General features: G+C 42.0%; 2 protein-coding genes across 3 annotated transcripts; both read left to right on the plus strand.

The window, feature by feature from the left end:
* The first annotated feature begins 196 nt into the window (after positions 1–196).
* Positions 197–4,843, plus strand: depdc4 (DEP domain containing 4). Its single transcript, XM_017411688.3, has 9 exons — positions 197–280; positions 944–1,364; positions 1,646–1,797; positions 1,899–2,094; positions 2,272–2,507; positions 2,598–2,740; positions 2,911–3,036; positions 3,118–3,196; positions 3,556–4,843. The coding sequence occupies exons 1-9, from the start codon at positions 205–207 to the stop codon at positions 3,753–3,755; spliced, it is 1,629 nt and encodes a 542-aa protein (XP_017267177.1). The 5' UTR covers positions 197–204; the 3' UTR covers positions 3,756–4,843.
* Positions 4,844–5,111: 268 nt separating this feature from the next.
* Positions 5,112–15,044, plus strand: scyl2 (SCY1 like pseudokinase 2). 2 transcript variants are annotated; one of them, XM_017411685.3, is made up of 19 exons: positions 5,112–5,260; positions 6,668–6,864; positions 7,024–7,181; positions 7,483–7,627; positions 8,442–8,591; positions 8,683–8,904; positions 9,155–9,271; positions 9,383–9,508; positions 9,596–9,772; positions 9,965–9,976; positions 10,161–10,283; positions 10,570–10,683; positions 10,820–10,952; positions 11,042–11,160; positions 11,357–11,457; positions 11,571–11,640; positions 11,727–11,804; positions 11,906–12,028; positions 12,638–15,044. In XM_017411685.3, the coding sequence occupies exons 2-19, from the start codon at positions 6,688–6,690 to the stop codon at positions 13,247–13,249; spliced, it is 2,757 nt and encodes a 918-aa protein (XP_017267174.1). In that variant the 5' UTR covers positions 5,112–5,260; positions 6,668–6,687; the 3' UTR covers positions 13,250–15,044. The 2 variants fall into 2 exon arrangements, with proteins under 2 accessions (XP_017267174.1, XP_017267176.1); XM_017411687.3 differs by lacking the exon at positions 9,965–9,976.
* Positions 15,045–15,078: the final 34 nt, after the last annotated feature.

Consider the following 15,078-nt stretch of genomic DNA (forward strand, 5'->3'; position numbering starts at 1 on the left):
ATACATTACTTTGCAATCCTTCGTTCTTTGTTGCAATGGTCCGTTCCGGTTTGCCTCAAATCCATGCTCGAGAAGGACGGTTTTGTTTACGGATGTGACCTCAGTAGTGTAATGGCAGTGCTACCCACTGCCCGCTGGGGGCAGCATTACAAGCAAAAGCCTAGATTGCTACGTTTTATTTAGAGACGAAGAAGACGGCTTGTTATGGCGGTCGATTTGACTCCTCGGTTTAGAAGGTTAAACAGCCAAACGAGGAGTTTTCGTGTCAATATTCAGCATGGTAAGATTTTATGTAGATTTTTTAATTTAATGATTTTGTTATCTATTTTTTAATTTAACTAGGACCTCGCAGACGATTCACAGCGGTGTTTAAATGATTATTAGATGTTAGTGACAGCTACGAAAGAACACTTTTGGCCCTGATATATAAATATTTTAATCATACTATGTTTTGCATTTTAAAAGGGCACACACAAAGTTCAGAACAAGTATAAACCTCTGGAGAGCAACATCTAGAAGTAAATATAATTCTAAAAAATAATATTAAAAATTAAAGGTTAAAGATTACTCCCAAACTAAGTTTTAAGTGTCAACAAAAGGGGGGCTTGTGTAGTTTTACATTGTTCAGCACTGTTTTATATTATAATATTTCACACAGAAAGGGAATATGAAGCTAGGGAAATTTTTGAGAACTATGTGTAATAAAATTTGGCCAAAGGGATCCTTTTTTCAAATTCTATTTATTTTAATCTTCCATTTGAAGACCAACTCCTAAAATGTCATATTTGCAACTTAGACTCCCAAGCACCTTGTTTGACCACCTGTAGAGTGTTTACAAAGTGGACGAAGCACTCCTAACATATAACTATCTTACAGTAATATCTTCGCGCTTACATTCAGCAGATTTTGAGTCCTTTTGTGCTGATTTTCTGTCTCCCAATAGATTTCTCAAGGCCTTTTGGAGCCACCCAGCTGTGGCACAACATCATCAAGGCCCTGCAGACCCAGGTGGAGGTGCGTCGCTGCAGGAGGCACCTCCGTGTTCACGCTGACTGCTTCACGGGCTCGGACGCTGTGGATGCCGTTCTCAGTTATTTGATGCAGAACGTGGTGTTTTGCACAAGTGAAGTGTCCCGCCTCAAAGCCACTCGACTCTGTCAGGCTCTGATGGAGGCCAAGGTGTTCGAGCCGGTGGGCACAAAGCTGTTTCGCAGGGAGAAGGAGGTCGCCTTTGAGGATAACAGTGGCAGCCTTTACCGCTTTATGGAATATAAAGGAATAAACGGTCTTGCCATGAAAGCGGACAACAGTGACACAGAAAACATGACGCCAGAACCTGAGACAAAAAAGAAGAAGAGCTCCAGGTTGGGTTAAAATAATTGATTTCCTCTTAATGTATACTGATACTTAATTAGGAAATTTTACTCATTATCAGATTATTATTTCTTTATAAAATCACAAAGCAAAATATAGCAAATGTATGTGATGTATGAGTTAAGATGGATGTTGATATTAACCGTAGCTAAACAGTAATAAATAACTGCAGAGGTTTTAATAAGCATATAATATTTGTGATATTGCACAGTACTTTGCCACACAAGAAAATACTAATTAATCCTCTAAAAGCCATCTGTTTTTTGTGAAGGATGAATGAACTGAGGACAATTTCCAATCTACTTGCTGTTGGATCATCAGACAGGAGGGTTGAAAGGATTCTGAGGACTATCAACCTGCAAACATCTTTTATTCCCGCTCCGAACACAACCCGCTTTACCTCCAGCTTCCTGTCTAAAGCTGGTAACAAACCAATCTGTCAGGATTTGCTGATATGTGTGGGCTCTGAGCAGACATTATTGTTTAATATGTTTCCTTCTTCCCACTGTTTCCTTCTTCCCTAGTGGTGGATGAGGTTTGGAAGCAGCAGACTCTGCTGCAGCTGCTGCAGATAATAGAGTTACCGGTTTTGGACTGCATACTCACTTCTCCTGAAAGAGTTCGGCCTCAATCCTGCAGAGCTTCTGTTGCCAACCTGGACCTGGTTATTTCGAACACATGCCTGGAAAGAGAGCTACCTGATGCACTCAACCTACTCAAGTCAGCACTCTCTCTCAAACTCTTTGAAGCTTTTTGAACCGTTGGTAGAAACTGGTTTTGCTAACGTACAGGAGAAAAAGAAAGATCTGGGGTTAATAACTCTGCATGTATGCTCCATCATGAGAACATTAATCGTAAAATAATATTTTGTTCTATGTCACTACTTTTCCCCCTCAGGTTGGATCCATGGCTGTCAGCAGCTGCAGACTGCTTGGAGCTGTTTCCTGACCAACTAATTATGGTTGCAGGGGAGCAGCTCAGCCAACAAAATGGTGATGGCAACGCAGAGCAGATAGCCAGCCAGAAGAGACTGCTCTTTGACACTTTTGCCAAATACTACAGTGGACAGGAAAGGGCTCCACTTATATCAGGCCGCTACCTGGACGTACACGTTGCAATCCTGAATTTACTGGGTGAGGCTTGGTCGAAAAAGGTCCCATCCTTCATACTTGATATTAGATGATAAAAACGGGAGCATCTGATGTCTTTTGTTCATTTTCTAGATGAAGGGAAACCACAGGATGCCATTAGAGCATCTCAGCTGTGTTTGCGGCTGCTGGAGACGAGTGTGAGAGATGAACTGCGGAGGCTGCTGGCCTTCATGGCCTCAGCCGCTCAGTCAGATGCCTGCCGACTCCAAAAGCAGGTAGAACGCATCCCTCAAACACTCTCAGTTTCAGCTTTTTTGTCTATTCTGAAAAAACAAAGATGGAAGACATTTTCCTTTATTTTACGCATATGTATGATTTTTGCTTCCAAAGTCAGATTTGTTGTTATGGTAGCACAACTTTTTATTCACTCTTTCTTTTTTTTCAGACTGATAATAGGACCTTGGTCTGTCGCACATTTCAAAGAGCTCTTGTTCAGAATCCTGAGCTCAGTCGACCACAGAGTGAGACTCTCGTGCTCTTTCTCATGGACCATCACACTGAGCTCTTCAAGGTACACGGTCCTGTCATCACTCTTTTTAACCTGTACCCTGACCCTGCTTTAACTGCTTCTCACTTCTTGCCATAACGATAGACTCCTACAACTCTTGTTGAAGCTGTGAGAAGAACATTGAGGACTCTGCAGCATGGCAAAGACCCAGACTCTGTTGCTAGTAAGTTAAAAGCAACTTGGGAAATATTTGCACTCCATTTTACACCAAACAGTACATAATCGCATTTAATAATAGCTAAATAAGTGTTATTATATCTTCAGATGTCTTGTGAGCAATAATGTTTCTAATCACTTGTACTATATTCAGGTTAAAGTTCATTTTTATTGAAAAAAACAAAAACAATCCAGCCCCCATATTTATACAGTAAACTGGGGTATGACTGTCTGAAGTGTTTTGTCCACCTGGAGGCACTGTTACTCCAAATTCATACAACATAAAAATCTAATTTCCTCTCTTTATTACTTCACGATGTGCACCAGAGTTGCAATCGATTACATTCTCTCCTTTCTGTGTTGCAGCCTTCACCTTCTGCCAGCAGGTGACCCCACAGGAGTACGAAGATCAGCGTGACGCCGCCACCCTGGAGAGCCTCCGACAGCTCCTTTGCGACATTTCGTCCGACAGGAGCATGCCCGTCAAGGAGAGGAGGAAGCTCCTCAAAGAGTTCGAAAAACATCACCCCGTCGTATTTCTCCAGCATTTTTCCAGCACGTTCTGAAAACGGGCACTGAATCATTTCAAGTTCAGTGAGCAGCAGAGAGAGAGAAAGAGTAAAACTTCAGTTATCGAGCAATAACTGGAATACCATCACACAACTAATTTTTAGTATATAGAACAGGAATGGCAAGTTTTATTTGTAAGCTTGTATCTAAGTCATATTTAGGGAAGCAGCTATAGATGAAGTTTGAAACTGAAAAAGGAATTTGGAGCTAAAAATGCAAAAAAAAAATTAAAATGGCACTAGTGGAACTAATTTTACTGTAAATGATTGAATTTCCTTCTGGTGTAGCTTGAAAAATCCACTTTGGTTCTAAATAATTATTGACAAGATTTATGTTGTGTATGCCATTGATAGTTAAATGTTTAAATGTTGCATTTTGTCATTTGTGGTATTGTTAATAGAGGTAATATCAAAGTAATTTCACAAGGGACTACTTAAAATTGCTGTTTTGCTGCAGCATTGATTGAACAGTTGGAATACTAGTCAATACTTTTCCTTGAAATGAAAATGCTCTATTTTTTATGATCATTATAGTACATTTTTAACCAATACTCTAATGAGGCATTATTGTTTCTGCATATCAGATGAGGAATAACAGTTTAAGTAGCATTCTGTGTTTAGGAGGGGAAAAAAAGAACACTGGTTAAAACCTGAAACACTGATGTCACTGAAGTTTGTTGCATGAATCCCTTTTTTAGGAAGAATTTCCCATTAGGTTCATGTAAAATAAAATGGTACATTAGGTTGATCATAGCTCAGGGCAACATGATTTTGAAAATATTTTTAATGTACTTATCTCCAGTAAATCATAGCATTTTAAACTTACTTGAAATGTAGACTTTGTGACTTGATTGAAAAGGTAATAAGTGTTATGATTCAGTATTGTTTTTTTCAATTTAGTTTTTGGTCAAATGCGACACCTAATTTAGGCTTTTATTTTGTTTTTATGAAGCTATTGTTATGCACAATTTATTGCCAATTCAAGTTTTTCAGCAACTTTTGTTGTTTGCAAACTAAAATCGGGTTAAAAAGCACTTTATGATGAAACGTGTAACAATGCATGCAATAAAGGTTCTGTCAAACAAAGAAATTTAAGTTTTAAATAAGTTTTATGTTTGTTGATTTCTAAATGTGTCCATAAACCAGTTTTTTTCACATGTTGGTGGACAGACATGCAACCAAAAAAATGACTTTAGCATGCTATTTGAGCAGGAATTTTAATTGTTGCTATTCTTAATTTAGCAGTTTATGTAGATTTATGAGGTTTAAAAGACCTACAGTTGCCCACTTCACAAAAAAGCGGAAAAATGACGTAGGTGCACCTGACTACCTGAAGAACCCGGAAGTAGAGCGCCTTGTTTTACTAGCATGCTAAGCTAACCAAATTCGCTGCTACTGGAAAACATGGGGGCTGTGTTTCACAGCCATCACTGACAGCGCTGGTGCCGACGGTGAATTTATAACGAGGCTGAAAACCGGGAGACCTGTTTTGTTGTTTTGAGGTGAGTAGCTGGAGGTTTGTTGAGGTGACAGCTTTTGAACTAAATTAATCGGTCTGGGTGTAACGCCGCTGTTTGTTTGCGCATTGCTGGCTAGTTAGCATAAGTGGCTGACTGTCATCATCTCTTTCTCTGATTAAAACAAGCCTTTTCAATCTACAGCAGTGTCAGCTACGTGAATAAATCACGGATTAATTGAAGGTTTAAAGGGGCACATAACTAATGATACTGTCAGTACTGGGTGAGAATAATCGATCGGACGAAAGCAGACGGTTAACTTGGCTAACATTAAGGTATTTCACAATCAGACATGCTAAGATCAACGACTAATATAACACCTTATAACCTAACTCTAACATACGGTTTGATCTTCTTACAACAACACTTGATCTAGCCAAATCAAGTTTAATAACCTGTTCATAATACACTGTTTACGATTTGAAATGGTAATAATTATGGAAAGTCTGTACAGGCGTTTTAAGGTGAGCTAAATTTCCTGAATCCTCTTCTTTAATAGTCTGGCCATTATTTAAAATTGATATTACCACCTATACGATAAATCTACAGATACGTATTGGCACTCTAAGATAAAAACAAAACATTAACTTCACACTTAAGTATTATTGTTTAAAAAAATATCAGTGAGAAGATGTTGTGAAAACATGAACATTGATTTATTTGTTGAACTGTGTTTGCAAAACTGCATTCAAGATGCAAATAGTTCATGGTGCTCAGCTGAGACTTTGGTTAGCAGTCTTGTATTAAATGAGGATTTAGTTTGGTTGTTTTTCCCAGCCAAAAATACTTCATTATTGGTGAGAGACGTAAACAATCTGATAAGACCGCAATGCTTTCAGTTCATTTTTCTTGCATCATTCTATAGAGAGTTAGTAAATGAAACTCTACTGCAAGGATGGCAAAGTCAATGAGAGCATTGTTTGCAAGAAGCACTTTAAAATCAAAGAGCTACAGACCCACTAAATGAAAGAAAGAAGACAGAAACCCCCTTAAGAGACTGTTCAAACAGAAATTAGTGTCTCAACAACAGCAGCCATGTTCTTTTGTCTGACTTACGACCCAGCGTGTTTTTAAATCATCCAAGTATTTTTTTAGAGTCTTGCTGTGAGTCATCTTATATTCCTAGGGACGTTTTCCCACAGTAGTTAATTTAATTTTCTTCAGCCAGCACAGGCGGGAAACCGGTGGGCACTTTGATGTGCAAATTTTCATGCAGGTACAATAGAGTGCATGTCTAATGGATCGTATAGGGGCTTCGGCTCTGCCGAGGGAGGGACTGCAGCCATCTCATTGAGTGATTGCAAAAACGAGCGCGTTTCCTCATTTGTCTGACTGCGCTTTGTTTAAACTGCTTATCTGCCCTCGGTGGTCACCATCAGTGTCTTGCCTTAGCCACTAGGTCACGCCTTACCATGGAGTCCATGCTGAACAAGCTGAAAAGCACTGTCACTAAAGTGACAGCAGACGTCACCAGCGCTGTTATGGGCAACCCAGTGACGAGGGAGTTCGAGGTGGGGCGACATATTGCGAGTGGAGGTCCTGGGCTGTGCTGGAGGATCTATAACGGCAGCAAAAAGTCCACCAAACAGGTGCGTGTCTTCTCAGTCTTCTCGCCAATGTAAGTTTGTGCTCAACTTGGAACAGATAAATGATTTACAGCGCATGTGCCGTCTAGGAGGTTAATTTGGGGCAGTCTGGACTGGACGCGACTAATCTCGGCATCCTGCTGTTTGTCTGCATCTCTTTAGGAAGTGGCAGTGTTTGTGTTTGATAAGAAGATGATTGACAAGTATCAGAAGTTTGAGAAGGACCAAATCATCGATTCGCTGAAAAGAGGAGTGCAACAGCTGACCAGACTGCGTCACCCTCGCCTCTTGACCGTGCAGCACCCTCTGGAAGAGTCCCGGTGATTACCACTCGTGCATTCACACAGTGTTTTTATCAAGGACGGACTAAACGAGTCACTGCTTAAAGAGGGGGTTTGCATACGAGGAAAAAATATTCCATAATAGATTTTTTTTTTGCCCGTTTGTGTCATGTGTTAATTTTTATCTAGACTGCTACAGATACATACCTTATATACATACTTTTTTATTTTTATTTTCCAACCTTTACTAACGCTGTTGTTTCTTTCTGTGCACGCATTTAAATAAACAAAGTCCTCATTGTAAAATTATGCTAATGTTTTCTGCTTGTTTGACCCTCAGAGACTGCTTGGCATTCTGCACAGAGCCGGTGTTTGCTAGTCTGTCCAATGTTTTGGGCCAGTGGGACAACCTGCCCAGCCCCGTGCCCAATGACATCAAAGAGTACAAACTGTATGATGTGGAGACCAAATATGGCTTGCTACAGGTGTGAACACACACTCACAAAATGGATTTTGGTTGAGCTGCTGTAGAGGTTTTGCTTCTCGTGATTGATTACTGTCGTAACTAACTGTTTGCTCTTTAAAATGCCGCATTATGTAAAAAAAGCCTCAATCTACCTGTGCAAAGGTCAAAGCTAAAATAGCCTTTTCTGTCCGAGACAACAATTCTAAAATGATTCAGACTTTACTGTCATAGAAATGTAATAAATAAGCATAAATTTTGTGTTTCTGTTTATTTCTCCAAACAGATCTTTTCAATCTGAAATCACAACTGTGTGCTAACGCCAAAATCGAGCAGCTTGTTTGTTTAGCTGGTTGAAGACTAGTTAAGCAGGTTTTAGTAATCTCTGGTCCCCACCTATATAGATTCGGCAAACTTTAAAATGGGTTTCTTTTCAAAACCAGTAAAACCTGATCAATCTCACTTTTCTTGTCATTTTTACAATGTTGCTTGACAGGCTGGAGTCGGACTATATTTTCTCAAGTCCTCATTTTTAAATTTTCGTTGTATTTTCATTTTTTTTCCATTGTCCTTTTCTAAAAGCACAGTACTCCAGAGTAGTGGTTTTACCTGTTTGATCATACAGAATCATGTTTGGCAGGTCAGTCCAGAGCTGAGTTTTGCCCACTTCAGCGCAGCTCCAAAATAGATTTGTCAAACTGAGCCCTGCTGACGGCTAATTCTGAGTTATCTTAGTTTGTTGCTTTGATGTAAAATGTTTTATCGCGTCTGATCCTGACTGATCACGTTCTAACCTTTTCTAACATGTTTCTATTTTTATTTGTCTGTCTCCTCAGATCTCGGAGGGTTTGTCTTTCCTCCACAGCGGGGTGAAAATGGTCCACGGCAACTTGTGTCCGCAGAATATCATCCTCAACAAGAGCGGAGCCTGGAAGATCATGGGCTTCGACTTCAGCATCTCCTCTAACAACCCTTCAGACGCTGAGGTATCTGGATCGTTTTGGATCAGTCGTGCGGTGAAACAAATATTACTGTCTTCACGTGTTTTTAACGTTTTGGTTTTGTTGTTCCTTTTAGCCCAAGTACACGTGTAAAGAATGGGAACCTAACCTTCCTTCTCTGTGCCTCCCGAACCCGGAGTACCTGGCCCCTGAGTACATCCTGTCCGTCAGCTGTGACTCTGCCTCCGACATGTACTCTCTCGGTGTGGTCATGCACGCTGTATTCAACGAAGGCAAGCCGGTGTTCCTGGTCAACAAGCACGACATTTTTAAAAGTTTCAGCAGGCAGCTGGACCAGGTGACTGATGTGACAGACACTCAGTATTTGAAATGCCTTGACATATTATTATTTGTATGTGTCCTGTACCAGTGCACGGTGCAGGCAGATGAGTTTTTATTTGAGGGGAAAACATCTTAACTTGACATGATCTAGGACCAGCTGCTGCAAACCTATATAGAGTTTTTTTTAAAGCTCATTACACAATGTACAATCTTATCAAAGGTGTTTTTTTTTTTCTTTTCTTTGTTTAAATTCTACTGATTTGTAGCTGAGCAACATCAGCCCAGCTCTGCTGAACAAGATTCCCGAGGAAGTGCGGGAGCACGTGAAGATGCTGCTCAGCGTCTCTCCAAACGTCCGACCCGATGCGGACCAAATGACGAAGGTTTGTTGTCGTTACTTGTTCGAAGCTGGGGGGGAACAAAACAAACACCTTATGTCTTTACGTCGTTTTCGTCTGAGGGATTACAAATTGCGCTTTTTGTCTGGACTTCAGATTCCGTTTTTCGACGACGTCGGTGCAGTCACCCTGCAGTACTTCGACACCCTCTTCCAAAGGGATAACTTACAGAAATCCCAGTTTTACAAAGGTCTCCCCAAAGTTCTGCCCAAGCTACCAAAGGTAAATAAAAAAAACTATTGCATGTATGAAAGTTGTGATGAACTCAGCCAGTCATGACAGTTTCAAGTCAAATTCTTCTCCTCGCAGAGAGTTGTGGTGTATCGCATCCTGCCGGCGTTGACCTCTGAGTTCATCAACCCGGACATGGTCCCCTTCGTGCTGCGCAACGTGCTGCTGATTGCCGAGGAGTGCACCAAGGAGGAGTACATTCGCCTCATCTTGCCTGACCTCACGCCTGTTTTCAAACAGCAGGAGCCCATCCAGGTAGGAACACCTGGCTCGCACGGAGAGCTAGGCATGTGCACACGCTGAAATAACTGGCTGTTTTGCTGTAAATTGCAACGATGACAACACTTTTATGATTATTGTAACCGATTATAACCTGACTAAAGAGCATGTTGGTTTGGGTTCACCTTAAAAATGTTTTCTTTCTACTTTCTTCCCATGCCTCTTCAGGCTAGTAATATGGTGAGTGGTCTTTGCTGTGAATTGTCTCCAGCCACATCAGCTAGCATTGTGTGTGTTGCGTTGTCATGGCACTAACATCCCAGCTAACCTCACTGAAACCTCTGCTCACGTCCACTCGCCTCTGTTGAAGACAGGCTTGCGTTCTGTCGCTTTGCTGTCCTAACTTGGTGCCTGTGCGCCGCAGATCCTGCTGATATTTCTGCAAAAGATGGACTTGCTTCTGACAAAGACACCGGCAGACGACATCAAGAACAGCGTGCTCCCCATGGTCTACAGGGCCCTCGAGGCTCCCTCAGTGCAGATTCAGGTACAGGATGAGGGGAAAACTCAGATGCTGTTTCGAAACGTTTTACTTTTGAAAATGCATTTCGTTACTTAAGACTCCACTTGTTTGAGTAGCACTGAATATTCTGAATCTAGCTGCCAATTTTTTAAACCTTTTGTGCATATTTTTAGTAAAACCTTTGAAATAAATTTTAACTCGCTCAGTTCTTGTCCTTATGGTGTTATCTTGAGAGGACACTGAGACTGGATGCTCCTCTTGGCATCATAATTCTGTCACATACTATAATACCTTCTTCGTGGGTGAGCAGGAGCTGTGCCTGAACATCATCCCAACGTTTGCCAACCTGATTGACTACCCGTCCATGAAGAATTCCCTCATCCCCCGGATCAAATCAGCCTGCCTACAGACCACCTCGCTTGCCGTGAGTCTTCCATCATTCCATCAATCCCGTTCCGCTCTCCGAAAGCTTTCCGCTCACACAAAACCTCATTTTTGAGGCGCCCTCACTTTCTTCTCCCTCCCCTTTACAGTAACCACACGTTCATGTTTTTGTGTAGGTGCGAGTGAACTCTCTGGTGTGTCTGGGGAAGATTTTGGAATATCTGGATAAGTGGTTTGTCATCGACGAGATCCTGCCCTTCCTGCAGCAGATCCCCTCTAGAGAACCGGCGGTCCTCATGGGCATTTTAGGTAAACGACTCAAAGCCACGTTGCTCCAATCGTTCCACTCAGAAAACCTCTCGGTTTCCCTTTGAACACTTGTTTCCTCCATGTTTTAGGGATCTATAAGTGCACTTTTAGCCACAAGAAGCTTGGGATCCCCAAAGAGCATCTTGCCACCAAGAGCCTGCCCCACCTCGTGTCTCTTAGTATCGACAACAACCTCAACCTTAATCAGGTACATCACCGCCAACCACGTGAATGTCTTTTTAAATTGAATTTACCTGCCAGCCTTTAAAAGGAAACAGAAATCTTGGATTTATTGAAATTGATTTCCTTTTAGCGCATGTCGTACGCCACATGTAAGTGATGTTTTATGTCATTTCTGTTGTTTTTAAGTTCCCATATGTCTAATCTTCTCCGTTGGGTTTCAGTTTAACTCCTTCATGTTGGTGATCCGTGACATGCTGAGCCGCATGGAGGCTGAACACAAGACCAAGCTGGAGCAGCTGCACATCATGCAAGAGCAGCAGAGGTTTGTTTGGAAATTGAATGAAGAGTTTGTTTTCATCTCTAATAGAAAGCAACAGACAGTTAAGTTTCACATGAGTGTCATGATTTTTTTTCTCTCTCTCTCTCTTCCAATAGGAGTCTAAACATCTCAAATCCTGCGAACCAATCAGATGAGACCAAGAGCCCACCCAATTCTGGAAACCAGGTGAGAGGTTCATTCCAGATCAGCCTTATATACTGTAGTTACCTATGTTTAGCTAATCTAGTCATCTTTTTTTAATTTGCTGTCAGATTGATGACCTATTTGGCAGCGCGAGCGTCAACGGGAAGGAGAACGGCTCTGCTGCACCGAGCTCACAGCCTAACAGAGTACGCACTCTACAACACACCTTCTGGATGGGGAAAATGTTTCATTCGGTGCGCCGTACAGTTGGTTTACCGTCTCTCTCTGCTCTGTCACGACTCTTTAGATGTCTCTGACGCTGGAGGAGAAACAAAGATTGGCTAAAGAGCAGGAACAGGCGGCCAAACTGAGGAGCCAGCACCCGCTGGCGCCGCAGGCCATCAAGCCTGCGAGCACCAGCAGCTCACAGGTAAATCAAACTAAATGTGCAATCCCTTTTTGAAATATGAAGTCCCTTTTTTAAGTGAGGGTATGTGGAGCTTGGGGTTTTATTGTCAGTGATTCTGATCTGTAAAATATTCTGTTAACTCACGTTGTGATTGAACAGAGTTTGCACCATTTCAAACGACTTATCAGCCGGTTTATTTGTCGGGTGTGCTGCCAATCAAATGATACTAATAATACATGGAGGAAAAAAATAATCAGATGGTTCTAATAACTTGTTAGCCTGTTCATTAATCCACCAGAAAATTTAACATTTAACATAACACATCTGAGGCAAGCTGCTGAAAGAAGAAATACCCAAAGTGCAATTAAATATCCAACAAACTGGCCTCATTTTTAAGTTCACTCTAATAAATGAAAGTTTTATTGTTTCAAATTGAGATTCTTATTAATTTTCCACAAATATAGATAGGACTCACATAGTTCAGGGTTACCTGAAGCTTCAGGTATGGTTTGTGGTTCTGGATACATTTGATTTCGTAGAAGAAGGAGCAGAAACGGTTCGTTTGACTGTAAAAGTTGCAGACCCCTGACCTAATCTGTCACGATGGCGTCTTAATCTTTTCTCTTGCAGACGAAGGATTTGACCAGCAGCCTGCTCAACAACATGACGTCTCTGAATAGTCTGTCTTTGGCCAACTCGGCACGGCCGCCCCCGGTGCAGGGCACCACCATGTCTGCCTTCCCCGCCTCCAGCCCCATGGTTGGTTCCATGGGCGCCTCGGTCTCTAACGGCTTCAACTCGCCGATGGGCTTCCAGACAGGAGGCATGGGGATGGCCATGGTTCCGGCCGGTCCCGGTTTCTACGGCGGAATGGCCTCCACCACCAGCGCCCCAAACTTCGGAGCCCTCGCGCAGAATCAAGCACCAGCAGGGCCGACGAGTAAAGCTCCTGACATGTCAGCCCTGGACAGTCTGTTTACAGCCAGCAAGCCCAAAGTCGCTCTCAACCAAATGGGTCCTAAGGCCACACCTGGAGCCGGCACTCCTTGGCTGAGTCAGTTTGCTCCGGCCCAGAACGCTCAGACTCAGATGGGAGGGATGCCCAGTGGGTTTGGGATGCAAGCGAACCCTTTTTTCAGCCCGCAGAACTTTTCTCAACCAGCTGCCGCCCCGACAGCGAACCCGGGCGGGGTCAAACAAAGCGCATCTGTGAACAGTGACCTCAAAGACTTGTTTGGCTAAAAGAGTGATCCCAGGTTAAGTTTATCCTTTTAATTACTGTGAACACGAGAGCTTTGAATTCTCATAGAACAAGACCAGATTGCGGAGTGCTTTTAAGGGTCGTATCGTTTGTCTTTTTAAGCTCTTTTGGATTTAAAGTCTGACTTGTGCTCACATTCTGCTGGAAAAATTAACCTGCACCCGATTTCCATTTCTACCAGACCAGAACAGCTGGGGTTCGTTGAATGCTTTGAGGGGGGGAGGGTTCATACTGTTTTGTACTTGACATTCTTGGGACATCAAAATGTGTTGAGTTTAGATTTCATTTGGTTTATTCAGAAAGCTTTGTGTTCATCTTCAGTGGCTGAGTTGAGCGTTTTTTCAGTCGCGCCGTTAAAGACTCTCACATCCGCCCGCCTTTTCAGGCTTTTGTGCTTTCCGCCGCTCTCCCGGAATATTTTCGTATTTGCTGCATGTCTAAAGCGATCAGGCCATTTGGCTGGAGAACAAAGACGTCATCCATCAGTTTCCGAGTCCAGTGGGAGGTAGAGTGAAGACTGCAGCCACAGATCTGCATCCAGCAGGTTCCTCCGCGGAAACCAATCAAACGCGAGTGTCGGAAATGAGGTTTTAAATGGGGCGAGAAAAAACAATGCAGCCCCTTTTATAGTTCGTCTCCACGGTAACATGACTAACGTTCATCCTGAACACTAATTTGGACAGCCCAGTTGTGTCGTTTGGTAGCTCGGAAAGTAGTTTGAGATTCTTCTCGGCGTCTTTTTACGGAGTGGCTGTTCGTTTTTCAGCAAATGCTAATATGAAGGCAGTAAGTAACAAGTGAACACTGCTGTTGTGATTGTGCCTTACAAGGGGTACACGTGGGAAGCTAAGCAGCACTCATTTGTTACACAAATATTCATGTGAGCTTTTTTGTCCTTCACTTTTTTTTTGTTACCTCATCCACAAAAAAAAAAAGGTGTTTATTCTTATTTTGAGCGACCAATCACATTTTATTTCCTCTTCGTCTCTGATTAGATGCTGAACGTTGAGGCCCTCGGGGTCCTCTACCATTTGTTGATCAATTTATGAAATAAAGACTATCTCTATATTTCTACTCCGGCACCTTTCAGCTGTCCGAGGACTCTGTGCTGGTGACGTGCATTCATATGAAGTGTAAATATAGTTATTTAAAGATGATTAGCTCTGTGAGGGCCTTGGCATTCTTATGTTTTTTTGTGATACTGGTTAAGAGGCCTTAGATGAGTCGAGTGCAATAATCCTTTTTTTTTTGTTGTTGTTTGTTTGTTTCTGACCTACATTAAATGTCAGATTTTAACAGCTAAACAGTAACTCATTCCAAATATTACATTTTTCGAGGATAATCACACATCTTAGGCTTTATTTTTAGGTGCACCTTGCTTATACTGTTTCTGCTGCTGTTGATTTCTGCTGTTTTTTTTTTTTTTATTACTATTATTTAATCATAAAAATAAATTACATCAAAACAAGGTTTGATGCAGCCGCAGTGTTACGTTCATTCAAGCTGACAGGTTCTGTTTATTTCTCCATTTTGGTCACCGCAAACGTGTGCGTGAGTGGATGTTTTTACGCCCGTCTGTTCCGATTTCACCACTAACCGAGTATGGTGGTCAAAGTGTGTGTCGCACATTGTAGCAGAAGCCCAAAGCAGTTATATAAAGTTGATTCTTTCTACGAAAATCATTTGTAAACTACTGCTGTCCTACGTGTTGAAGTGTGAGCTCTGTTTGGTGTGTATCAGAGGTGGTTCAATGAAGATCTGTACATACACATAAAAGTATCTTTGTGTGTTCATTATTGTGTGGAGTTTA

This window comes from Kryptolebias marmoratus, linkage group LG18 (assembly GCF_001649575.2).
Source record: "Kryptolebias marmoratus isolate JLee-2015 linkage group LG18, ASM164957v2, whole genome shotgun sequence".
Lineage (NCBI taxonomy): Eukaryota > Metazoa > Chordata > Actinopteri > Cyprinodontiformes > Rivulidae > Kryptolebias > Kryptolebias marmoratus.